At 37.8% G+C, this 27,424-nt stretch overlaps 1 protein-coding gene across 1 annotated transcript in view; it reads left to right on the top strand.

Annotated features, from left to right (window-relative positions):
* Positions 1-16,276, top strand: part of spdl1 (spindle apparatus coiled-coil protein 1) — a 49,383-nt gene extending 33,107 nt beyond the window's left edge. Inside the window, exons 10-12 of the mRNA XM_062999888.1 lie at positions 5,226-5,413; positions 10,163-10,415; positions 16,014-16,276. Of these exons, the coding sequence (XP_062855958.1) occupies positions 5,226-5,413; positions 10,163-10,415; positions 16,014-16,164 (592 nt within the window). The 3' untranslated portion in view covers positions 16,165-16,276. The remainder of the gene's footprint in view (positions 1-5,225; positions 5,414-10,162; positions 10,416-16,013) is intronic.
* The last annotated feature ends 11,148 nt before the right edge of the window (positions 16,277-27,424 follow it).

The raw sequence follows: 27,424 nt of genomic DNA, 5'->3' as shown, positions 1-27,424 counted from the left end.
TTAAACACAAACAAACTGCTTGTTCAGTGGTATTTATTCAACAAAACAGTTATCCAAATATTCAATCCCAATTAGAAAAATGTATCACGATGAATGTTGGCTTTCTGTATTTCTGGATGTTTTTTTGTCTTTGGCATAGAGTCCATACATTGGTAATCAACATCCATTTCTCTTTAAAACAAGCTGAAACATGGTCACAACACACATTTCTACTGTCTTTCAACTCTTCAGACCCAGGCAACTCGGTGGCATTTCTGCATAGAATTGATGTATGGCTTTCTTTTTGCATAATAGTTTCAGGATGATTTTCTTCATGCAGCAGCAGACTATAGGACACTGAGATTTCTTTGAATCAGAATCTTTTCATGTTATGTATGGGAAATGATAAAAGACCTAAATTAGTTGCAGTCTTGTGTTAATAAAAGTTTTTTTTTAAACTGATTGACAATTTCTCACAAAGTTTGGCACACATAGCCACAACCTGTCTGAGCTTTTGGTTTATCCTCCTTTTATACCCAGTTAATAAACAAATTCACCTGTCCCAACTTTTTTTTAAATGGGGTTTATATTCTTAAACCATTAAGATATTTTGTTAAAAGTGACTTACGATTATGACAGAATACAATTTAAGCAACTGAGAGTTGGGCCTTGCTCAGGGGCCCAACAGTGGCAACCTGCCGAAAGAAAGCAAAAACTAGGTTAATTTGACTATCTATTAACATGTTTGTCAGCATCACCTATATTAAACAATCGCTATGAGATATTTTGATATTTGTTCAGTTATTAGTGACAGTCAAATAAATCAAATTGAGTGTGATATTGAAATCCCACTTTTTATACTATCAACACAATTGTGTGGGACACATTCCGTTTGTTTGAAAATACAGTAAACTTTTCAAAATTTAATGCAGCAGCCAAAACGTTTATTACAAAAAGTACAAAATTATAATAAATTGTATTGTGAATGTGTACTGATGTGGGTGTTCAATAGCTGATGACTTAAGGACAGGCAGGAAATACTCAGTAGCCTACAGTTGGGCTAGAGAGAGAGGAAAAAAAAGTGGGTGGAACTTTAAGTAGTAGGGACGTCTGAACATGTCTAGGCGGTTCTGTTACATTTGTGGTGAGTAAGCTTCAAAGACAGCTTGTTTTGAAAGCCTATGGGCTGGACCCTGGTTGTAAGATTGGTGATCAAGACAAAGCCTGGGATTCTCACATCTGTTGTGCGACGTGTGCTGCTTTTCTGCTAAAAATAAGTCCATTGAATCTCAATTTGTCTTCAGCTTTGATAACAGTGCCACATAATGACAGTCTTCCAGTACCAAGGCCATCAGAGATATGGAGCTTTGATGTAGCAGCAATTGATGTTGCATGGGTCAGAAATAGAGAGTGACACTGATTCAGACTTTGAACCATGTACAGTGCCTTGCAAAAGTATTCAGCCCCCTTGAACTTTTCAACCTTTTGCCACATTTCAGGCTTCAAACATAACGATATGAAATTGTAATTTTTTGTGAAGAATCAACAACAAGTGGGACACAATCGTGAAGTAGAACGAAATTTATTGGATATTTTAAACTTTTTTTAGAAATAAAAAACTAAAAAGTGGGGCGTGCAATATTATTCAGCCCCTTTACTTTCAGTGCAGCAAACTCACTCCAGAAGTTCAGTGAGGATCTCTGAATGATCCAATGTTGACCTAAATGACTGATGGTGATAAATAGAATCCACCTGTGTGTAATCAAGTCTCCGTATAAATGCACCTGCTCTGTGACAGTCTCAGAGTTCTGTTTAAAGCGCAGAGAGCATCATGAAGACCAAGGAACACACCAGGCAGGTCCGAGATACTGTTGTGGAGAAGTTTAAAGCCGGATTTGGATACAAAAAGATTTCCCAAGCTTTAAACATCTCAAGGAGCACTGTGCAAGCGATCATATTGAAATGGAAGGAGTATCAGACCACTGCAAATCTACCAAGACCCGGCCGTCCCTCTAAACTTTCAGCTCAAACAAGGAGAAGACTGATCAGAGATGCAGCCAAGAGGCCCATGATCACTCTGAATGAACTGCAGAGATCTACAGCTGAGGTGGGAGACTCTGTCCATAGGACACAATCAGTCGTACACTGCACAAATCTGGCCTTTATGGAAGAGTGGCAAGAAGAAAGCCATTTCTCAAAGATATCTATAAAAAGTCACCTGGGAGACACACCAAACATGTGGAAGAAGGTGCTCTGGTCAGATGAAACCAAAATCGAACTTTTTGGCCACAATGCAAAACGTTATGTTTGGCGTAAAAGCAACACAGCTCATCACCCTGAACACACCATCCCCACTGTCAAACATGGTGGTGGCAGCATCATGGTTTGGGCCTGCTTTTCTTCAGCAGGGACAGGGAAGATGGTTAAAATTGATGGGAAGATGGATGGAGCCAAATACAGGACCATTCTGGAAGAAAACCTGTTGCAGTCTGCAAAAGACCTGAGACTGGGACGGAGATTTATCTTCCAACAAGACAATGATCCAAAACATAAAGCAAAATCTACAATGGAATGGTTCACAAATAAACGTATCCAGGTGTTAGAATGGCCAAGTCAAAGTCCAGACCTGAATCCCATCGAGAATCTGTGGAAAGAGCTGAAAACTGCTGTTCACAAACGCTCTCCATCCAACCTCACTGAGCTCGAGCTGTTTTGCAAGGAAGAATGGGCAAAAATTTCTGTCTCTCGATGTGCAAAACTGATAGAGACATACCCCAAGCGACTTGCAGCTGTAATCGCAGCAAAAGGTGGCGCTACAAAGTATTAACGCAAGGGGGCTGAATAATATTGCACGCCCCACTTTTCAGTTTTTTATTTCTAAAAAAAGTTTAAAATATCCAATAAATTTCGTTCCACTTCACGATTGTGTCCCACTTGTTGTTGATTCTTCACAAAAAATTACAATTTCATATCGTTATGTTTGAAGCCTGAAATGTGGCAAAAGGTTGAAAAGTTCAAGGGGGCTGAATACTTTTGCAAGGCACTGTATGTCTGATGAGCCTCATCTGATAACACAGCCTGAGCTTAATGACTTGGTGAGAATCTTAGGTTTGTTGAAAGCAAATGCAGAGTTACTGGGTTCAAGACTTCAAGGATGGCATCTGCTGTCACTTGACAATTTCTGTTTTTCGAAGCCGTCAAGATGACTTGACAATTTTTTGCACACATGGACATCCTGTACTTCTGCACTTCGTCAATATCAAGCGTCAAACTGCATCAAACTGGTTGACAACCTATTTCAAGCTTACAAAGCAATGAAGTGCACCTGCTAATCTTGTTGCAGTAAGTGATGAACATGGCAAGTGCTTTCACCAAGACATTGCCACAATGCAAAAGAAAATTATAATTAAAAATAATAATAATATTTTGACATTATTAATAATTAAACAACAATTCTAATAATAATAATATTATCAGCAAAGTGCCTCACAAAAAAAAGTATAAATTTGAATAAAAAATAAAAACAAAGTAGGATTATTAAAAAGTCTTAGTTCTTTTGCCTTCTGTGACACCTTAGATTTTGGGTTAGTTTTAGCTTCTTAAAAGGCAAAATTTTAGACAGACTTTGGGCTGAATATTTTTGTTGGCTCTGGCAACCCTGCAGTTCAGGCAGGCTATGTGGTAAGCAAGCGCATATGAAAGCTGGAATGCTGTTTACAGATGTCATTGATGGTGCTGGCTTGACTTGGGGTAATGTGGTTGGAATAACAAAGGACATGATACTTTTATCAGTTAAATAAAGATTCAAGAGAACTGAATCTCAGACCTTTTTTTTTTTTTTTTTTTTTTTTTTTTTTTTTTTTACTGCGTTTTACAAAATGTATCAAAATGGGGTTTGTACAACTGCACTGATTATTCTTTTTTTATATTTTTTTTCTTTGATTATATAATAATGCTATCCATGTAGCTTTTTAGGTTAATATTATTATTCATATTGTCATGTCATTGATGTTGGTCAAAGGTATCCAGCAACGATACTCCTTTAAGCAGGGACGGCTCGTTCCTTAGGGCGATCGTGCAACGCACCACCAAAGGGCGAGGGAAAAAATATTCTGTCACATTCTACCACAGTGCTAAACTAGCTGTGACTGTTCTGGACAGATGTCTTGCCTCTGAATATCATAGTTCAATCAGCGTCAAGTTGTGTTCTGTACAGTACCACCCCTTTTGGCCGATTTCAGTCTGATTGAAAATCGTCAGATTGCTCTGATAGACTCTCATATTGCATTTTTTTTCAACTGTAGTCACTGCAATGCAATCTGTATGGGTTCTGGGAGGGCTAGCATCTATGTGTTTGCTAATTGGATAATTAATCACTTTATTGCTTTTAAAGAAAATTTCAATACAAGTGAGTAATGTAATGTAAAATTGTGATTGCACTTACTGTATCTGCCCAACTGTACTGTTTTATTGTAAGTCTTTTATTCATTGCACATTAGCCCTAGTGCCAATGCCAATCTTTATTCTGGATCTGCTGCACGTAAAATAAAATGATATCTGATGAAGTCCGAATTAAACTATTGTGAGTTTGAAGGCTTTGCTTAATTTTATATGATTAATGGTAAAGCTGGTCTCTCTCCATTTTCAAAGTTATTTGTAAGGGCAAACTGATAGATGACAATTTCTGTTGATGACCAGGCCTGATTGTTCAGTCATTGTAGAACCAAAATAATTTTATTCAAGAAGATATTTACAATAAACTCCTGGATATAGGAGTATATATATTATAATATATAGTTAGTATATAATATATATAATATATGAATATAGTAGTCCACAAATTCTGTACAGTATGTAGCTAAAAGAGAAATATTTATATTATCTTCAAATGGTTACTCGAGGTAATGCTACACAAGGTGACCAGAAAAAGGCAATGCAAATGTTCAATGCAAAGTGACATTGTCAAGTTAGCTAGCTGTTAATTTACCCATTGAACAGATCACCTTGGTCATCATTGCAACAATTGCGCCCCCTGAGAGATCTGGCAGGAGCCATCAATGCCTTTGAGTATTGATTGCAAAAATAAATAGTTTACGTGAAATTGATATTGCCATCATGTTTTGGACTTTTAAAATTACGTTTTTTTACTTAGTTGAAACTGATTTAAACAGATATAGCATTAATAATCTGATTTGATACAAATCTTTGGATAGTTAATATTTATTTTAATTTGTTTATTGTTTTAGGAAAGCTGCAGAGAAACTGAAGAATGAGCTGTCTATGGCAAGAATGAAGGCTCTTTCTGAAAGTCAGAGAGTACTTGAATTGGAGAGGAAAGTGTTTGCAGCAGAGAATGCCCTGAAGCAGAGACAGAGTGATAGTATTAAGCTCCAAGTAAAAATTGAAGAACTCCAGATGAAATATGAGTCTAACGGTAATTATGTACACAGACTGTTCTTTAAATAATTAAACATTTTTTTATTGATTTTTTTAAATGGTGTTAGTAGGCAATCACTTTTTAAAGTGATTAAAATTAAGTTATTTTTTACAGATACAGTGTATCACAAAAGTGAGTACACCCCTCACATTTCTGCAGATATTTAAGTATATCTTTTCATGGGACAACACTGACAAAATGACACTTTGACACAATGAAAAGTAGTCTGTGTGCAGCTTATATAACAGTGTAAATTTATTCTTCCCTCAAAATAACTCAATATACAGCCATTAATGTCTAAACCACCGGCAACAAAAGTGAGTACACCCCTAAGAGACTACACCCCTAAATGTCCAAATTGAGCACTGCTTGTCATTTTCCCTCCAAAATGTCATGTGATTTGTTAGTCTTACTAGGTCTCAGGTGTGCATAGGGAGCAGGTGTGTTCAATTTAGTAGTACAGCTCTCACACTCTCTCATACTGGTCACTGAAAGTTCCAACATGGCACCTCATGGCAAAGAACTCTCTGAGGATCTTAAAAGACGAATTGTTGTGCTACATGAAGATGGCCAAGGCTACAAGAAGATTGCCAACACCCTGAAACTGAGCTGCAGCACAGTGGCCAAGATCATCCAGCGTTTTAAAAGAGCAGGGTCCACTCAGAACAGACTCGCGTTGGTCGTCCAAAGAAGCTGAGTGCACGTGCTCAGCGTCACATCCAACTGCTGTCTTTGAAAGATAGGCACAGGAGTGCTGTCAGCATTGCTGCAGAGATTGAAAAGGTGGGGGGTCAGCCTGTCAGTGCTCAGACCATACGCCGCACACTACATCAAATTGGTCTGCATGGCTGTCACCCCAGAAGGAAGCCTCTTCTGAAGTCTCTACACAAGAAAGCCCGCAAACAGTTTGCTGAAGACATGTCAACAAAGGACATGGATTACTGGAACCATGTCCTATGGTCTGATGAGACCAAGATTCATTTGTTTGGTTCAGATGGTCTCAAGCATGTGTGGCGGCAATCAGGTGAGGAGTACAAAGATAAGTGTGTCATGCCTACAGTCAAGCATGGTGGTGGGAATGCCATGGTCTGGGGCTGCATGAGTGCAGCAGGTGTTGGGGAGTTACATTTCATTGAGGGACACATGAACAATATGTACTGTGAAATACTGAAGCAGAGCATGATCCCCTCCCTCCGGAAACTGGGTCGCAGGGCAGTGTTCCAGCATGATAATGACCCCAAACACACCTCTAAGACAACCACTGCTTTATTGAAGAGGCTGAGGGTAAAGGTGATGGACTGGCCAAGCATGTCTCCAGACCTAAACCCAATAGAACATCTTTGGGGCATCCTCAAGCGGAAGGTGGAGGAGCGCAAAGTCTCGAATATCCGCCAGCTCCGTGATGTCGTCATGGAGGAGTGGAAAAGCATTCCAGTGGCAACCTGTGAAGCTCTGGTAAACTCCATGCCCAGGAGAGTTAAGGCAGTTCTGGGAAATAATGGTGGCCACACAAAATATTGACACTTCAGGAACTTTCACTAAGGGGTGTACTCACTTTTGTTGCCGGTGGTTTAGACATTAATGGCTGTATATTGAGTTATTTTGAGGAAAGAATAAATTTACACTGTTATATAAGCTGCACACAGACTACTTTTCATTGTGTCAAAGTATCATTTTGTCAGTGTTGTCCCATGAAAAGATATACTTAAATATCTGCAGAAATGTGAGGGGTGTACTCACTTTTGTGATACACTGTATATTCACTTGTTATAACCCTCATCATTGAAATTAATCATCATTGATAGTATTAAGCTCCAAGTAAAAATTGAAGAACTCCAGATGAAATATGAGTCTAACGGTATTTATGTACACAGACTGTTAATAATTAAACACTTATTTTTTTTATTGATTTTTTATTGAAATGCTGTTAGTAGGCAATCACACTTTTTAAAGTGATTAAAATTAAGTAATTTTTACAGATATAATTACACAGAATCTGAGGAATTATATAAATAATCTTAAATCAGAAAAAACTAAAATATTTCAAGTTAGTCTGGTATGCTTTATTTTATTTGTTAATATATACTATTGTGCAAAGGTCTTAGGTTATAGGTGTAGTTTTGTTGTTTTGGGAATGGTTTAGTGACCATATTTGAATATTTACCAGTCTCTTTATCAGAATACAGTATGAGGTATTAAACAGAAAAAAAACATAATCTGTAAACAAAAATGGCAAGTATTTAGTGTGACCTCCCCTTGAGCAATAGCAAGAGCTTGGTTCTTTTAAACCCAAATGGAATTGAACGCTAATTTTTTCAAAATGACTTCTGTGAAAAAAGGTCTAGTACACAAGGTTTGTACGAGACATGCTTGACATGCTTTACATATACATGGTGTGTAAATTTTATTTATTGGAAGCTTGCTAATATGTATAAGACCAACTTCAATCACATCATCCCATTCAAAATGGCAAAGATCACAGAATTGGACAGACATAAAATCATAATTTTGCATCAGCAAGTCCACTCTTAAAGGGAAATCAGCAAACAAACTGGATACTAAAGATGTAGTTTTTAAGCTGTTATAAAGAAATTAGAAAAAACAGCAGAGGTCAAGAACAAAAAAGGACAGGAAGGCCAAAAAAACTCTGATGAGAAGTTTCACAGTGTCTGTTCTTCAGAGACCGGAAGAAGTCCAGCAATGACCTGGCTCAGCATCTGGCAGCTTCATCAAGACGCCAAGTTGACCCAGGAATGGTCTTTTTTGAAGGGTCGCAGCCAAAACCAATTTTATGGGAGGGGAACAAGGTGAAAAACCTAAATATGCAAAAGCTCACAAAGATTGAAATGAAGATCAGAGATCTGAGTGATGAATCTAGATTTTAAATTTTTGGGTTCAATCATCAACAATATGTGAAAAGAGGAGTTGCGCTTTTGCCTTTTACAGAAATTCCTCAAGATATCTTAAATTGTTTGATGATATTGTGCACTGTAGAGGGAGAAATATGCGAATCCCTTCTTTTTAAGGAATATTGTTTTTAAACATTTCAATAATTTTCTCACCCAGGTAGGTGCTTTCAATTGGGTTCTATGATAGTTCTAAAAAGGCACTTGTTAGGAGAATAATACAAATATGAACTATCCCTCTGAGCACAGTTTAGACCATTGTTAAGAAGTGGAAAGTGTGTAGCACCAACACCTTGCCAAGAATGGGCCGTCCCTCTAAACTGGATACAGGGCGGGTTGCGCCTTCCTACACCTCAGCCAGGTTTAGTCCTGTACCTACAAAAATTGAAAAATGAACCCAATTTGTAGGCTTAACAAAAAAGAACAATGCTTCAAAAGCCAGAAACAATGAGGAAATGAGCATAAATAAATATAGCTGGCAGAAGACCAAACAAGTTTGACACCATGGTTCCAGCAAAATAACTTTATAAATAGAAATACTTCCATCTGGAATTAACACTCAACAAGGCACAGTTGACTGTCAGTAAGGAGGAACTTACACATCAGTCATCTGCACCTTCTAAATCTGGGGACTGCGCACTTTTCCAAGCCTATTATTTTAGTTTATTTTTTAATTAATTTTTAAAAGTTTTCTTTTTTTCCTCATTACTTGTTGTAAGACAAAATATGTAATTAAAGCTTGAGTAAGATATTTTGTGAATTTTGATTTAAGGTTGTAAAACAAAGTGACTTTCAAAGGGGTATAAAAATTTTCATAGGCACTGTAGATCTAGGTCTGACTAGTTATAGCATTTGTCCTTGGTCATCCACATATATTTAAACTGTCTTTTCTGTTTACTTGTGCTACATTTAAACCAGTTCTACTGTTTAATATTGTTAATATGTATTATTAGTCCAGTCCACATTCTGTGCTTTTTGACCAAATGAACTGAGGTTCTTGAACTGGTTTTGTTCGGGCTTCTTCGAACCTTGGTACTTTTTAGAGAACTGGCCCATGTTTCCACCAGTTATTGGGAACCAAGGATGCGTCATCAACTGGGGGCTTTAAGCAATGGAAGTAAACCATAGTGACACGATGGTGGAGCATGTAGATTGCCTGCATGTTTGTTGTGTTGTTACAGATGTTTGTTTTTATGCAAAAAGCATCGATCAACTATTGGTGATAAGTAGATGGAGTTTGTTGTGTTTGTTGCCACTGTTTTCTCTAGTGCATTCACATGAGAAGCGTTGTGTGCTTTGTTTACCACGAGCCTCAGAGCAAAGTACTGCTTTGCTCAGCGTTTGGCCAAAGTGACCATGACACGAATATCCGTTGTGAAATAACCAACAAATCCACATATAATCTATGTTTATCTGTTTTTTCTTCACTGTGTGGTGGTTTCACTTTTAAACTTGTGTTATGTAGCTCAGGGTACTTCGAATCAGCTTATATTCACCATCTTATAGTCTTCACAAACAGATATGGGTCATGGCTTACCACTGTGCTAGTCTTTTGTGAAAGAATTGTTTAAAAACATCATAAATCCTCAGATGGCATTATATAAGAAACTGTCATGCTACTGTTGTAATGTAGTTAAATGGGCTTGGGAGTACTTTGTAAAACTATTGTTATGCAACCTGAAGTTCTGTTACACAAAGATAATGCCATAGATAAATTCTTTGCTGAAACTGCACCAAATGTAATTCTCTGGACTTAAGCTTAGATGACAAAATTATAGTTATTTTTGCAAATTTACAAAATTAGAATAATACAGTAAATAACATTAGTTTCTGTCCCTAGAAGTCAATAAGGAGCACACTCAGAAGTGCAAGCGAGAAAAAATTCTAGTGAACCTTACCAAGGAAGGAACTGACAGCACAGAGCGCAGGACTCTGGACAAAGATGTAGATACTCTTCCTTGTTTATCTGAGAACCGAGATCTGACATCGCCCCAGCCACCTCAAGCCCTAGATTGCAATTCTGCCTTGCCCTGTGATGCAAAGTCTGTCAATATCTCCCAAGTTGAGGCAATCTCTGTGCCTGTTCCCCCAAGGTAAATAATTCCCTTATTCCTCTGTAGCTGCTTATTTTCTTTAATTATGTTCTTTTTTGTGTTGTATAAAAATCTCCTTTAACAACTTTTTCTCTGAATTTTTTTCTGAACTTCTGAGAAACAATTTATGAGCCTAATAGTTTTTTTATTTTATTTCTTTAATTAGAAACATTTCATTGGAGGACATTTCATAATTTTGTTTTGTCAACACAGTAAAGTGACAAAAACTGTTAAAGACTTGGATGTACTCTTCTTTTTGAATTCCCTGGCTTTCTTTATACTTCAATGTACATGTTAGGATATCTCGTTCCTCTTGCTTTTTCAGTCCTGTTTTCACAACTGGCACCTCTATAATGGAAGCCCCTAGTCTGCATAGAACAATCTTTATCATATTTTACTGGTGTGTGATATGAGAAATTGTATAATAGTTTGCTCACTCCTTATTGTCTCCATTATTTGATACTGCGACATGAATTTATCTCTTTTTAGTCTGCCTGCTAATGAGTGGTTTTCCAGATTTGTTGGCATAATGTGGTCAGCACTTTAACAGAATCATCTTCATAAACTTGAAATATTTCTGTTATTGATACCTGTGATTTTTTTTGGCAATCTCAATCTTTTTTATAAAGACTTGGTCTTTCGAAGAATGTATTAGTAATGAAAGTCATTTTATTTGCCAAGTCATTCTCTGGGTTCATTACTGTTTCAAAGGCTGTGTTGTCCAACTGTATTACCCATCTCTTGATTTCTAACTCTGGCATTTCATTCTCCTGTAACGAGATGGTCATTTTGTTGGATGTTTAAGTCATTTTTAGTTTGATTAACCTTTCAACCTTTCAATTTCTTCTTCCTAATTTTCATATGGTAAATAAGCTTACTTCTTAACAAAATTTTGCTACCACACCCATATTATACAGAGGTGTTACGTAGCTGACGTTTCCTATTGAATTGACATGTACGCACACTGGTGTTGTTGCCCATCAGAAGTAAGTTTGAAAGGTAATGTATTGAAGTATAGAGTGTTTTTATTTCATTTTTTGGGACAGTTTTCTTAAAGTTTTTTTTTGCTATTTTGTCTTTTTATAGTCATTGTCTTTGTCCTATTTTATTTAAAATGCAAAACCCATTTCTGGAATAGTTAAGACATTTTGTAAAATTCAGTAAACACAAGAATCTTATTTGTTAATTGTCTTTAACCTTTATTTAAGTGATAAAAGTACAAAAATGTTTTAGTGTTGTTGTTCATTGTATTTTGTAAATATAGGACAAAAATTGGACAGGGCAAAAAACATTTAAGTTGCATCAATCTGAAACATTTTACAACAAGTGTAATGGTAACAGGTGAGGGTATCATGAATACATTTAGAAGGATCCATCAAAGGTTCGGTCTTTGCAAACAAAGATGGCTCATGGCTCAAAAAAGAACTTTTCTTAATGAAAATTTGCAAACAAGGGAGGTCTTTAAAAGGGTTAGCAAGTTACCTAAATCGGTGAACACCCAGGAAAGGCATCAACCATTTTCTATGGAGTTGTCTGCTGGGGTAGTGGCTTCATACATCTTTTTATATAAATGACATACTATTTGATATCGGACAGAAAACGGCTTTAATTCTGGACGAAAAAGGTGTTTATGCACGGGAGTACAAAACAAACACACAAACGTGCATCGTTCGGACGCCGGTAGCACAAGTTTCCCAGTAACAGACTTCGAAAACAAGCAGGAAAAACAAGCACTTATTTTAAGATAAACGAATAAAATAATATAAATCTAGACACTCCGTACTAATAAGCACATGATTAACTTTTAAGTTTGTGAATTAAACAGTTACTTAGCTAAGGGCTACAAACAACCAGTTTGCACCACCGGAAACCATGGTGATCAGTGCCTGCACCTTGTTCCTCTATACAACAAGGTTCCTTTAGACAACCTAATTAATCGCTATTAATCGAGTGCGAAAATAACTAAGCCAGCCAATGCCTATATAGAGTTGTTAACAGCTACCCATCTTTCAGCCAGTTATTTAAAATGACTGTTCTGTTCACATTATCTGACAAAAGTGAGGATCTCTTCCTGTTCATAACCCTGCCACTGAAAACAGGTGCTTATAATATGAACCATTTCTAGCTGCAACACCAGTGGCGTAACTAGGAACTCATGGGCCCCAGTGCAAAAAAAAACATTTTTTGTACCCCTCAACAAATTGCATATGCTGATAGCTGATCAGAATTAGGGCTGCACCTAACGATTATTTTCTTATCGATTAATCTAATGATTTTTTTTTTTTTTTTTTCTTGATTAATCGATTAGTCTAAACTTATTTACTGCTTATTTTAAAGGGGTTTATGTGTGCGCTTACATATTATAATGAAAAACAGAATTCATCTTAATGTTTCAATATTTTCTCTAATCTTCTCTTAACACAATATGCACTTCAGGTCAGTATTCTGCAAAAAATACCTGCAGTAATAGGTACCTTTATTGTAATGTCAAACTTTAAATCTCCCATAATATTAAAGGAAGAGCTTGTAAAATTCAAGTAAATGAATACAGAATGCCTTTTTTTGTCATATATACATATACAGTACAACAGGAATTCTTTCTTTGCACATTCCAGCTTGTTTAAAAAGTCCTCCACACTTTTTTGCTTGACCCATAAAAAAGATACATAAAGCTTATCAGAATTACAGTGATGGGGGCATAATCACTACTGTGTTGTCAGATATCTCATCAGAAAAACACTAGACCTCAAATTTAAATTGCTGTGACAGTTTTATTTTATCACTGTATGTCACAGCAACTCTTTACCTGAAATATAGAATCAATATTCTACTAGACTTCAAACTTAAAATGGTAATAATTGGGAATTACTTCATTCTGGTGTAATATGTAGTTACGGCAATCACTGGTAAATGTATTTTTACACAGATGAAGTGCAAATAAATAAATAAACCAATTTACAGGCTATAACGACAGGCTGTAATGTTAGTTTAAACTATTCTCTTCCTCCAGCGGTAAACAGAAAAATATAAAACAGCTGAATAACAATCTTACACAACGCCCAGTGCTACATTATGTTACCGCAACGGTGCAGAAATTACTTTAATTTGTAAATTTGTTTTACTAACATAGGGCGATGAAGACAGAGAATCAACGACTAACAGCGACTACTTCTAACATTAGCACCGTAGCTACATGTGTTAATAACCCTAATGTATAGCGCTAGGCTGAAAAAGTAAATTTATAAAACGGATAGTTCCGGTCCTAAAATCTGATTGGCTGAGCCGCGTTCGAAGCCGTTGTAAAATCCCCGATAAACGCACACCTAGGACCACCTCACATCATTCCATATTAATATGCCACTGAAAAGAAAAAGTGAATGTTATGTTCGCCTTCATGTTGCCTAGCAACACTGTTAACGAACTACCTGGGGTCGCGGAAGAATGCTTTTTGTAAGTGTTTTTGTAAATAAAAACATTAATAAATTGAACATTGTTGTATTTAATTATATTTTATGTTGACCGCCGTTTTATAAAAGCAATAAGCCACTCGAGACCGTGCGTTACTGCTATGATTTTATCACGGGGAAAGACGTTTTAGGCAAAACAACTTTCCCCGTGATAAAATCGCAGTAACGCACGGCCTCTCGTGGCTTATTGCTTTAGTAAACAAACTTACTGGCGTGTTTTGCTGACGTATTGAAAATGTGCTCCGGGATGCGTGTGCTTTAAATGATCGTGCATAGAAGTCTTCACTTTGCGAAGTTTACAGAGCACCACATTGTATCTTTGTGAAGACACTCCTAAACTTCAGACGCTTGTGATAGAGTTTTTTAGCTGCAGCTTCCCCAGAGAAATCCATGTTTTTAGTGGGCGTGGCTATTTTTGCGAATCGACATATTTTTGTAATTGATTACGTCGATTACGACGACGCGTCCTCCCACCCCTAATCAGAATTAAAAGGGACCCCCCTGCCATGGGCCACAGTGCACCTTCACCTGCCCCACCCCCCCCCTGTAGTTACGCCCCTGTGCAACATGTATAACGTCCTGTCGACCCACATTGTTAACTGTTAAAGCATTTACACCGTCCGTTGCGATCCATTTAACATCAGTGTTTGTAATGTTCCCACGACGTGTACAGTTCATGGGCTTTCCATCCAAATTCATCAGAAATAAAGTTAGACTGAGTCTGAGCTCATTTTGCCTGTAATGCGTATCCTATGTTTTGCAATATGTAGCAGCAGCAGCTTGAGTAATTTGTAACTTACAACCGCAAACTGGAAAAGACCTGTTATCGCTATACAGTATAAACACAATGTTGCTGTGTTAAAGCAGTGCAAATTACCACAGAGACACATATTTGCTTGGCACAAACACAGCCCAATAAAAATAGTTTGATTAAAAATTGATTCATTTTTTTAATTGCGATTAAAATTTTAACGTGTTAATCGTGTTAATTAACTTGATTAACGACAGCCCTAATAAATTTATATATTTTTTTCATATCTATACTTTTGAAGCTGCTCTAACATTTCCCCTGTGGGGTAATAAAAGGCTATTCTATTTTACCTTTCATAATTCATAATGTCATACATAATATTGTAAACACATGCAGATAATTAAGAGAAATCTTAGCCAGTGTGGGTCAAGGTTGGAAACTGCTTTTAAATGTTTGTTTCTCCAAAGTATTCAGATGGCATTGCATGAGATACTGTCATGCTACTAAGATAAATATAGCCTTGGGCTTAAGAGTACTTTAGAATACCATTGTCAGTTAAGAGTCCATGACTACATCAAGAAATGTAATCTTTACCTATATTATGCAAAGAGATAGACTTACATAACTTGTATGCACTTCTCTGGGCCGAGCTGATCTCAGATGAACAGAAAGAATGTGAAAATGTGTGCTAGATTTCAGCTTGTTTTCAAGAAAAAAAAAAAACCTCAACAAGCCAATCATTGTTCGTGTAGACACCCAGCCTGCCGGGTGGCAAAGCTGCGATTCAAACCGTCGAGTCAGCTCTGTTGTGCTAGTATGTTTTACCGCTGCACCTCCAAGTGCCGCATCACCAAGTGCATATTGGAATTTGTCTTTTAAATGTATGGTGCATCATGAGGAGAAGTAAACCACAGATTGCTTAGCAGCTGAAGTCTTGTCTCAGAAAAGAATTGGCAAAATCCAAGACTGTGACAGTTGTTATCCTTGGTATCCTTCCCAAAAGATTAAAAACTGTATTAATAAGGAAAGGTGATGTAACACAATGGTACATGTGTTTTTCTCCCAACTTTTTTTGTTTGTTGCAGGTCAGGTTTTAAATTCTAAATATGTTTATATTTACAAAATACAATTATGTTGATCAGTATAAACTTGGATTGGACATTCTCTTTGTACTTCTGTCATTTACGTAATGGTTCAAGTTATTGAACAAATTAAATTTCTGTTATTGCAATGTCCCAACTCGTAAGGGAATGGGGTTTGTTTGTATTTTTCTGAGTCAAATGAAGTTTTTTTTAGCACTTTTAATCTTGACTTTTAAAAACATGTATCAACCATTAAATTGTCTTTAGGTCAGTGCATTATGTTGTTTTTTTCCTTTAGGTGTTTAGTGGAAGATTGCAGTAGCAAGCAGAAAATGGTTACATGGGCTCAGGAAGGGGATAACTGGATAGCAGACAGGAGGAAAAACCACGAAGCACCAGTTTATATTGACAAAGAGAACACCATGGAGAGACAGTGTGCTCAACAGTAGTAATTAATTATCTTTATTCAGTGCCATAAAATAAGTATTTGTCCTGTTGTCTGTGTATGATTGTCACGCCAAATGCTTTTAGATCATTATACAAAATGTACTATAAGGGAAAAAGAGAGAGGATACTTTTAAATGATTATTTAATTTATTAATGGAATAAGTATGTGTAAGATATTTATCACCAATGTGAAAAGTTAACTGTCCCCTAAACATAATAATTGGTTGTGCCACATAACAGTAACTGAAGATTACTGTGTGATTACTGTTAAGATTTTGAGCACTCTTTCCAAATTGCTTCATTTGAGAGATGTTAAAGGACAATGGATTTTCTAGCATGAACATGAAAGGTATTCAAATACCAGGCCATTCTAAAATCTTAATTTCTATTGAGCCATTTAAAATTTGGATTGTTGTTTTGTCAATTTATCTGTGCTTGAGATTCATGTTAAAACCAGTGACTGAACATTGTTTTTTGGTAAATTATGGTAAATTTCCAAGATCCTTAAGTAACACAGCATGCCTACAACATGGCATTACCAACACCGTGTTTGACTACAGGTATGATGTTTTACTTGTGAATGGATGCCAGATGTAACAAGCCCACTTTGGACCCAGTATATTATTACAGAAGTCAGTGGTATTTTTTTTTTTTTTATGTAAGACTAGTTTTTATGTTCCACTAGGTTAGCAGTGGTTTTACCTTCCCCATGGATGAAATTTTTGGCCAGTGAAAGTTCCTGCTAATCTTATATAAGGCGAGCAGAATACATGGTTTCTACTAGCTTAAAGTTTTATTGTGACTGACTGGGTCAGTTTAAGGATTTTTGAAGGCTGGCTATTATAGCTTTATAGCACTTCTTTAAAGATTCGCAAATAATGACTCTCATTGTAATTAGCTTTAGTAACACAGCATTAAAATACCTTTGTAACCCCTTCTGGACTAACACATTTCAATAACTTCTCCACCTCTTAAGTATTTACTTAGACTGTGGTATGATAAATCTGCTGCTTTTTATAACCTTTCAGCGTATTTCACATTGACAGAACAGTTCATTATATGTTTAGATTTAACACTACTGGATGCTATCATTAATTACTTTTGGTTGACTAAGAGGTTTACATTTTACCTTTTTTTTAATAAATGAAGTTATCCTAAATCTGCATTTTATGTTTACTTTTTTGTTTAATATTGTGGTCACTGTGGGTGTAGCTATTTTATTTCTAATTAATGTCATTTAACTATCTAACTAGCAAAACTTGGTCCTGGTCAGATTAGAGCTTTTACTTGTCAGATGAATTAGTTAATTAATTTATTATCAGTCCACACCCTTTATATGTATCCAGTTCCTGGCTGACAGCTTTAGAACAGGAAACTGGTTGAAATAGGTGCAAATTCTAAACCTGCCATAAAAAGATGGCTTTTAAACAAATGGTCATGTTATGAATATGTATCAATAAAAAGTGGGGTGAATTGTCATCTGCACTGTGTGTATAAAGATTAATAAAGGTTGCTTGTCATTGCACAATTATGATTTGTAGTTGTTTTTACAGATGTCAATTGAAGATTGTTTATTATTTTATTAACCTAACCATTGTTTAATTTTTTTCTTCTTTTTTTTTTACAGCACCTTAAGATGTTGGGCTTGAAACTCAAAAAGTACTATATAAAGATTATTACATTCATTTCATCCACTGGGAACACAAAACATAAAGCATAATGCTCATTAATAATTTATTTTTATGATGAAAAAATAATGTGGAATTTATAAACATCATCCCTGACAGCACCACAATTCTTTAAATACAAGAAATTAGTAAGGTTGGACAGATACACAATATGGCTAAATGTACACTTTTTGGCCAAAAGTATTTTGACACCTGACCATGAGCTTGAGTGTCCGCTATAACAACCACAACTCTTCTGTGAAGACTTCTCACAAGACTTTAAAATATGTATGTGGGAATTCAGTCAATGGAGCATTTGTATGTCTGGGCACTGATGTTCATCAAGTAAGCCTTAAATGATAATCCAGTTCATTCCAAAGCGAACAGCTTTGGGGCTAAGGTTCAGGGCTCCGTACAGGCCACTGTAGGTTTTTTTTAAACGAAACTTTTCTTTATGTTTTTATAGACCTTGCTTTTTGCATGGGGTCCCAGTAATGCTGGAACAGGAAATGGCCTTCCCTAAACTGTTCCTGCAAAGTTTGAAGCATATAATGTTTTAGCATATACTATAATAGATTTATTATACCTGTTTGCAATGGTTGTGGCTGAAAAAACATGAATTAAAAAGTGGTGTTCCCATACTTTTGTCCATATAGTTTATGTGGACACCTGACCATAAGTTTGTTGGACAACTCATTTCAAAACCATGGGCATTAATATGGAGTTGTTAATATTAAGTGATTATTCTGTATAAATACTTAAAATAGAAAGTTATTCAGAATATGTTTTAAAATGGCACAGTCAGCTACAGTCTTTGGTCATCAACATTATTTGTAAGCCCACTTGTTTGAGGGCCCTGATACAATTAATGATAATTTAGTTTTTATATATGGGTTTGTGAACAGTAAGTGTTTTTCGTGGTTAAATTAAGCTTAAGGTTGAAAATGCTGCAATTCTTGTTGGAAATGACGAGTATAGACAAGAAAAGAAACAAGGTTATTAGGTAACGCTTGTTAGGTCTTTGTTCAATAAAGCATAAATTAGACATTTATTAACTATGCATCAATTGTGAGTCTGTTATGTGGAAATCAATAATAATTGCATTATTAATTGCAATAACATGCACAACTAGCTTAAGACCCTGTAATACAAATTATGATCATCTACAGTATTGATTTAGTTGGAATGGTGTCAACATCTCAAATTCAAAATATAAATGGAAGTGATTTGGGCAAAAATGGGTAAAAAACGGGCATGGCAGGTTAACAGGTGCGAGTATCCAAAAGCTGTATACAAGCCACAGTGTCATTTAGAGTTGGAACGGCATCGATATTTCAAACATTCAAAAAATGAATGGAAGTGAATAGGGAAAAAAAAAAAACATGTGTAGCGGGGGAACGGCACATGGAACCAAAAGCTGTATACAAGCCACGATGTAATCAATGGGACGAACGATTAGGAGTTGGAACAGTGTCGATTTCTTGAAAAATCAAAAGATGAATGGAAGTGAATGGGGCAAAAATGGGTATAAAAACAGGTGTGGCGGGTGAACTGGTGCGCGGATCGAAGGTTGTATACAAGCTGTGGTGTCGTCAATGGGCCGATCGATTTAGAGTTAGAACAGCATTAACATCTCTAAAATTCAAACAAATGATTGGAAGTAAATGAGGCAAAAATTTGTATAAAAACAGGCATCGTGGGTGAACGGGTGCACATACCGGAAATTGATCTCGAAAATTTGAAAAACAAATGGAGGTAAACAGGGCAAAAAATAGGCGTGGCGTGTAAATGGGTGAGCGGATCCAAAAGCTGTATTCAAGCCACGGTGACATCAACAGGCTGGACAAATTAGAGTTGGAATGGCGTCAATATTTCGGAAACTGCGGACGAAGAAGGCTGGACAAAAAACAGGTGGAATGATAATAACTATAGAGGTGCATTTCCTGAAGAAAATGTACTGCAGCTTAGCAGTGGTAGGCATCCAAATACATGCAGTTGGTCGTGTCTAAATTATTTTGGTGATTCAGGTAGATTAACCTGCCTTTCAAAAAAAATGGGTATAAAGACAGGCATGGGTGAACGGGTGTGCGTATCAAAAGCTGCTTACAAGCCGAATGTTTGCCCCTTTCACTTTCATTCATTTTCAAAAATTTTGAGATATCAACGTCGTTCCAACTCTAAATTGTCCATCCGGTTGATGACAATGCCCCATTCGTTTCAAATTTTAAAAAATGAATGGAAGTAAACAAGTCAAAAAAACGGGCCTACCCAAAAGCTGTATACAAGTCGCAGTGTCATTAACGGGCCTCCATGATTTAGAATTGGAATGGCATTTATATCTTAAAATTTCAAAAAATGAATGAAAGTGAATGGGGCCAAAAAACGGGCGTGGCGGGTGTGCGTATTCAAAAGCTGTATACAGGTCACGGTGTCATCAACAAGACAGGATTTACAATTGGAAAGGTGTTGATATCTTAAAATGTAAAAAAATTTATGGAAGTGAATGGGGCCAAAAAACGGGCGTGGCGGGTGTGCGTATTCAAAAGCTGTATACAGGTCACGGTGTCATCAACAAGACAGGATTTACAATTGGAAAGGTGTTGATATCTTAAAATGTAAAAAAATTGATGGAAGTGAATGGGGCGAAAAATGGGTGTGGCGGGTCGTGGTGTCATGAATGCGACGGACAATTTTGGGTTGGAACAGCATTGATATCTTAAAAACTGAGGATAAAGAAAGCCGAACAAAAAAACGGAAGGAAGAATAAGACTAATGAATAACAATAGTGTGACTGCCCACTGCAATCATACTACTACTAATAATAAGAATAACGAATAACAATAGATAACTTGCTGTGGGCAACGGGCAAGCAGGCAAAAACATCGCCGGAGAAAGCGAGGAAGAAGAGGTGGTTCCCTGATCCGGCTGAAGCAGCATTTCAACCAACGGGCATGGATGCTCTGTGAACCGGGCGGCTCTGCCTTCTCTGCCGGTGTACTCAAACAGCTCGGCCGCTCTGTTGTGCAGCATTCGCTGGAGAGCCGGTATGTTTGGCTGCGTCCCATTCAGTCAGACTCACTTCAATTCATACCTCCAATGAAGCCCGCTTTCAGAGCCAGAGGTGTAATAGGCAGTCATTTGTGGAAAATATACTGTGCGTCTCCGTCGGAACTGGAGTATCGCTCTATTGTACAGATGGCACTTATAAATGCTCGTTCAATTTCAAACAAGACTTTTATGCTGAATGATTTTATTTCTTCTAAGGATCTTGATTTTATGTTTATAGTAGAGAAGTGGATGAAGCCTGGTGAGAGCTGTCAGCTCTCCGAACTGTGCCCACCAGATGCTTTAGTTGCCCAAGATTAAAGTGTGTGTGGGGGGTTATGCAGACGATATGCAACTGTACCTCTGTTAAGCGAAATGAATTCAGTGGATTAAGGTTCAAAGCTTTATTGTCATATGTACAGTAGGAAACGTGTTTCCCTGTACAATGAAATTCTTATTTTGCTGTCCACACATGATGTAACAAGGTACAAATAGGTAATAATAATATAAAGTCAAATTAAGAAATAAAAGTTATGTACATTGTGCAAGAAAAGAGCAGATATATTGCAATCGGTTATGAATAAAAGTATGTACATTGTGCAAAAAAAGAGCAGCTATATTGCAATCAGACAGTATAGTTACATGTGCAAAATGTAAGACAGTAGTGTAAACATACATGTGCAGATGTATGTGGACCTGTAAACAGTCATATGTAAGACAGTAGTGTAAACATAAATGTATGTAGACCTGTAAACAGTCATATGTGGTATAGTGCAAGTATTGTGTGCAAGTGTGATAGTGTCTATGAATAATCAGCTCAGCTGTTTAAGAGTCTGATTGCTGTGGGAAAGAAAGAGATCTTTAGTCTTGTTGTCCTGCATTTCACACTTCTGTATCTCCGGCCTGAGGGTAGAAGTGTGAATAGTCCATGTTGGGGGTGGGTGGGGTCTTTGATGATGGATGCAGCTCTCCTGTGGACTCTGTGATGGTAGATGCTCTGGAGAGAGGGTTGTGCCGTCCTGGTGATTTTCGATGCAGTCTTTATCACTCTCTCCAGGCGTTTGCGATCCTTCACAGTAGAACTGCCGTACCACACGGTGATGCAATTGGTCAGGATGGACTCAATGATGCAGCGGTAGAAGTTGCTGAGTATTTTGGGTGACATGCCAAATTTCCTAAGCCTCCTCAAGAAATACAACCGCTGCTGAGCCCTCTTTAACACCTGTGTGGTGTTTAGTGTCCAAGTGAGGTCATCACTGATGTGGACCCCTAGGTATTTAAAACTGTTCACCCTCTCCACCTCAAGGTCCCGGATAAACAGTGGCTGATGAGGTCTCCTCTCCCTCCTCATGTCCACTATCATCTCCTTGGTCTTGTCTATGTTGAGTGTAAGGTTATTGTCCACACACCAGGTAACCAGACTGTTCACCTCACTCCTGTAGGCTGCCTCCTCTCCTCCAGTGATACGACCTATCACAGCAGTGTCGTCAGCAAACTTCAGGATGATGTTGTCGGAGTGGGAGGCGACACAGTCGTGGGTAAACAGGGTGTAGAGGATAGGGCTGAGGACACAGCCCTGCGGGGTACCAATATTGGTGATTATGCTGGTTGATGTCCTGTTTCCAATCCTAACAGACTGAGGCCTGCCAGTCAGGAAGTTTAAAAGCCAGTCACAGATGGTGGGGTGTAGTCCAAGAGATGACAGTTTATGTGTAAGTTTGTGAGGTATAACCGTGTTAAAGGCGGAGCTGTAGTCAATAAAGAGTATCCTGACATAGGAGTCTTTATGTTCCAGGTGTGAGAGAGAGACATGAAGGGTTGCGGCGATGGCATCCGAGGTAGACCTGTTGGCCCTGTTTGCATATTGTAGGGGGTCTGTAGTGCCTGGTATATTGCTCTGAATGTGGGCCAGCACCACTCTCTCGAAGCACTTCATAATGATTGGAGTGAGTGCTACTGGCCTGTAGTCATTCAGACAGGATGGGGGGTTCTTCTTGGGGAGAGGGACGATGGTGGTGGTCTTGTAACAGGTGGGAACTGTACATTGTCTGAGGGAAAGGTTGAAGATAGAAGTAAAAACATCAGCCAGCTCGTTAGCACATGCTCTGAGGGCCCGCCCAGGAATGTTGTCAGGTCCTGCAGCTTTGCGGGGGTTGATCCTCTTCAGGGCTTTGTGTACCTGGGCTGGTGAGACAACTGGTGTGGGGGAGGAGGGTTGCGTAATGGAGGTGTGTGTATTCTCTGTGGGGCTAGTGGGGGTCGACGTCTCAAAGCGGGTGTAGAATGCATTGAGGTCGTCTGGAAGGCTGTTTGAGGCGCTTATGGTGTTGTTGGGCCTGGACCTATAATCTGTAATCTGTTCCAGACATTGCCACATATGCCTGGGGTCAGTAGTGGAGTAAAATCCCTCTGTTTTCTCTCTATACTGTCTCTTGGCTGATCTTATGGCCTTCTTCAGTCTGTACTGTGCAACTTTGAGCTCAGTCTCATCACCAGATCTAAATGCAGTAGAGCGTGCTCGTAGCATTTGCAGTACCTCACCATTTATCCAGGGCTTCTGGTTAGGGAATTTCCTGACTTTTATGGTGGGCACAATGTTCTCAATGCAAGTGCCAATGTACCCAGTCACATACTCAGCATAGTTATCTATGTTCACAGAAGAGTCTTCCATAGTGGCTGCCTCTCTAAACACATCCCAGTCTGTTATGGCAAAACAGTCCTGTAGAGTGCTCTCAGCCTCTGATGTCCATAGCTGAACCTGTCTGCTAACAGGGTTTGATTGTTTGAGTCTTTGTCTATAGGCCGGGTACAGGAACAAAGAGATGTGATCTGATTCTCCAAATGGAGGGCGGGGTGCAGCCCTAAATCCACCACGTATGATTAGGCAATCTAACTGAGTGCATTGCAGCTATCAAGAACTGGATGAATTATAATTTTCTTAAATTAAATGAGGACAAAACCGAAGTTCTAGTTGTTGGTCTAGACAACATACCCAGGGATTTGGAGGTGGCCCTTGGTTCTCTCATTTCAAGAATTAACACTTCCCCAAGGAATTTGGGTGTTGTGTTTGATTCTCACTTGCAATTTTCTGGCCATATAAATAAGCTTGTTCAGTCTTGCTTCCTTCAGCTAAGAAATATTGCAAAGCTTAGACAGGTTTTGTCTTTTCAAGACTTAGAGAAAATCATCCATGCTTTTATTTCATCTCGGCTGGATAACTGCAATGCTTTGTATACTTGCCTCAGTCAAGGAGCTGTGTCAAGACTCCAAATGGTTCAGAATGCAGCTGCCCGGCTTTTAACAAAAACTAGACGTAGAGACCACATCAGTTCAGTGCTGGCCTCACTTCATTGGTTACCGGTAAAATTTAGGATAGATTTTAAAATTTTAGTTCTTACCTTTAAGGCTTTACATGGGGAAGCACCTGATTATATTTGTGAATTGCTGGTTCCTCACAAAAGTTGTAGGTCTTTGAGGTCATCTAATAGAGAGCTTCTGGTTGTGCCCCGTACCAAACGGAGGCGGAAAGGGGAATGTGCCTTTTCTGTCCAGGCTCCTAAATTATGGAATAGTCTCCCACTCGATATCAGACTCTCTGAGTCTACATTGACCTTTAAGAAATGTCTTAAGACACATTTTTATTCATTAGCATTTCAGAGTAGTGATCCTAAGCAATGGGGCTGAAATTCTTTGTAAAAGTATATGTGTATGTTTGTGTATGTATATGTGTGTATGTATATGTATATGTATGTATGTGTAGTTAAAGTGCATTTATAATTATTTGTGCTATTGTATTCATGTTTTTATGTCACTGTGTAGCTTTTATGAGTATTAATTTTTGTGTTTTTATTTTATTATATTTTACTGCATTGTAAAGCACTTTGTGGCTTGGTCCTAGAAAAGCGCTATATAAATAAACTTTACTTACTTACTTACTAACTATATAGGTGCATTTTCTTAAAGAAAATGTGAGTGTGATTGCAGCTTAGCAGTGGTAGATGTCCGAATACTTTAGATCATGCAGTTAGTGTTGTCCGAATACTTCATGCATGCAGAAGTTCAATAGATCAACCTGCCTTTCAAAAAATGAATGGGTATAAAAATGGGTGTGGTGGGTGAGTGGATGTGTGTATCCAAAAATTGTTTACAAGTTGCAGTCTCATCAATGGGCTGAATGATTTCGAATTGGAACGGTGTCGATATCTTGAAATATTCAAAAATGAGTAAAAAATGGGCATGTCAGGTGAGCAAGAAATAACAGAACAAAATAGAACAAACAATGGGTATAAAAATTGGCGTAGTGGGTAAACAAGTACTCGTATCCAAAAGCTGTATACAAGCTGCGGTGTCATTAACGGGCAGAGCGAGTCATAGTTGGAAGGGCGTCATTATGGCGTTGGAACGGAATCAATATCTCAAAGGCAAAAAATGAATGGAAGTGAATAGGGCAAAAAATGGGTATAAAAATGGGCGTGGCAAACGAACAAGTGCGCATATTCAAAAGCTGTATACAAGCCGCAGTGTTATCAAGGGGATGGCTAATTTAGAGTTGGAACAGCGTCAATATCTCGAAAATTCATTTAAAAAAATATAATTAGAAGAATGGGGCCAAAATGGGTATAAAAACAGGCATGGCGGGTGAACGTGCGTATATCCAAAAGCAATATACAAGCCGCAGTGTAATCAGCGGATTGACCGATTTAGAGTTGAAACGGCGTCAAGCTGCTGTATCATCAGCAGGAGAGACGATTTAGAATTGGAAAGGTGTCTATCTTGAAAATTAAAAAAATGAATGGAAGTAAATGAGGCAAAAATTGATATAAAAACCGACAAGGCAAGTGAACAAGTGCACATCCATAAACTGTAAACAAGCCATGGTGTAATCAACGGGTTGAATGATTTAGAGGTGGAACGGCATCTCGAAAATTGTGGACGAAGAAAGCCAAACAAAAAAACAGGTGGAATAATAATGACTAACATAACAATTGTGTGATTGTCTACCACAGTTTGAGAACCACTGCGGTTCTCAAACTGTGGTACGCGTACCACTGGTGGTACGTGAAGCAGCATGAGGTGGTACGCCAGATAATCTCGGAAAAGTAATTACATGGACCGAAAAAATAAATCATTTAATAATGATAAATAAAAAATAATATGAAACAAAATGTGTAAATTACTAATAAAATCTGTTTCAAAGTTCTTATAATTCTGTTTTAATAAAATCAGTTTAATTAAAACAAGTTGTATTTAAACTAATGTGTTTTTAAAAATATTCGGGGCTACGCAGACACCGTACTTCATTAAGTCTATACTTCACGTTCGCAGTTTCCATCTCGAAATTTCCGAAACGTTATTAGTAAAGTTATCAGTAAAGTTATCAGTAGCTCTCTCGCTTTTGTCAGAGCAGATCTGTGTTTGAATCTCACTGATCTCGTTCCTGACATCACCAGGCTGCTCCGCTAAACACGCGCACTCACTCAAATCCGAAAACACTTTCAGTATCGCGGAGAATGAGCGAGCGACACACACATGCACGCACACACAGAGAGAGAGAGAGAGAGAGAGAGCGAGCTAGTAGTATAATGACAAATAATTCAGAAATAAACTATAAACTTGTTTAATTAGGTTAAATCTGATTATTTTATTGTGATTATGTTTTAAAGCAGAATCAAACTCAGTCACATCTTTGTACAAGAAAGGATTTTTCTAAAACTTAATGAAATGCAACCACAGTCTGTCTCTTCCCTGTAGTTTTTTGCCTTTTGAAATTAATCTTTCTTATTTAAGTGATGTTTGAATTAGGCCTACATTTAATGCAAATTTGATGTTAATATCGGGGATGTCTTATAGTTTACCTAGCAGCGCGAAGATTCACTTTGTGAATGGCTCTTTAAAAGGAACCAAGCCAAAATATCCGGCTCCTGTCAAGAAGCCATAATTCCCATCACTGCCTATATACAGTGTATCACAAAAGTGAGTACACCCCTCACATTTCTGCAAATATTTTATTATATCTTTTCATGGGACAACACTATAGAACTAAAACTTGGATATAACTTAGAGTAGTCAGTGTACAACTTGTATAGCAGTGTAGATTTACTGTCTTCTGAAAATAACTCAACACACAGCCATTAATGTCTAAATGGCTGGCAACATAAGTGAGTACACCCCACAGTGAACATGTCCAAATTGTGCCCAAAGTGTCAATATTGTGTGTGACCACCATTATTATCCACTGCCTTAACCCTCCTGGGCATGGAATTCACCAGAGCTGCACAGGTTGCTACTGGAATCCTCTTCCACTCCTCCATGATGACATCACGGAGCTGGTGGATGTTAGACACCTTGAACTCCTCCACCTTCCACTTGAGGATGCGCCACAGGTGCTCAATTGGGTTTAGTCCATCACCTTTACCTTCAGCTTCCTCAGCAAGGCAGTTGTCATCTTGGAGGTTGTGTTTGGGGTCGTTATCCTGTTGGAAAACTGCCATGAGGCCCAGTTTTCGAAGGGAGGGGATCATGCTCTGTTTCAGAATGTCACAGTACATGT

The sequence above is a fragment of the Trichomycterus rosablanca genome, chromosome 8 (assembly GCF_030014385.1).
Source record: "Trichomycterus rosablanca isolate fTriRos1 chromosome 8, fTriRos1.hap1, whole genome shotgun sequence".
Lineage (NCBI taxonomy): Eukaryota > Metazoa > Chordata > Actinopteri > Siluriformes > Trichomycteridae > Trichomycterus > Trichomycterus rosablanca.
The sequence above is the reverse complement of the archived record's forward strand: the minus strand, read 5'-3'. Positions and strand labels throughout refer to the sequence as shown.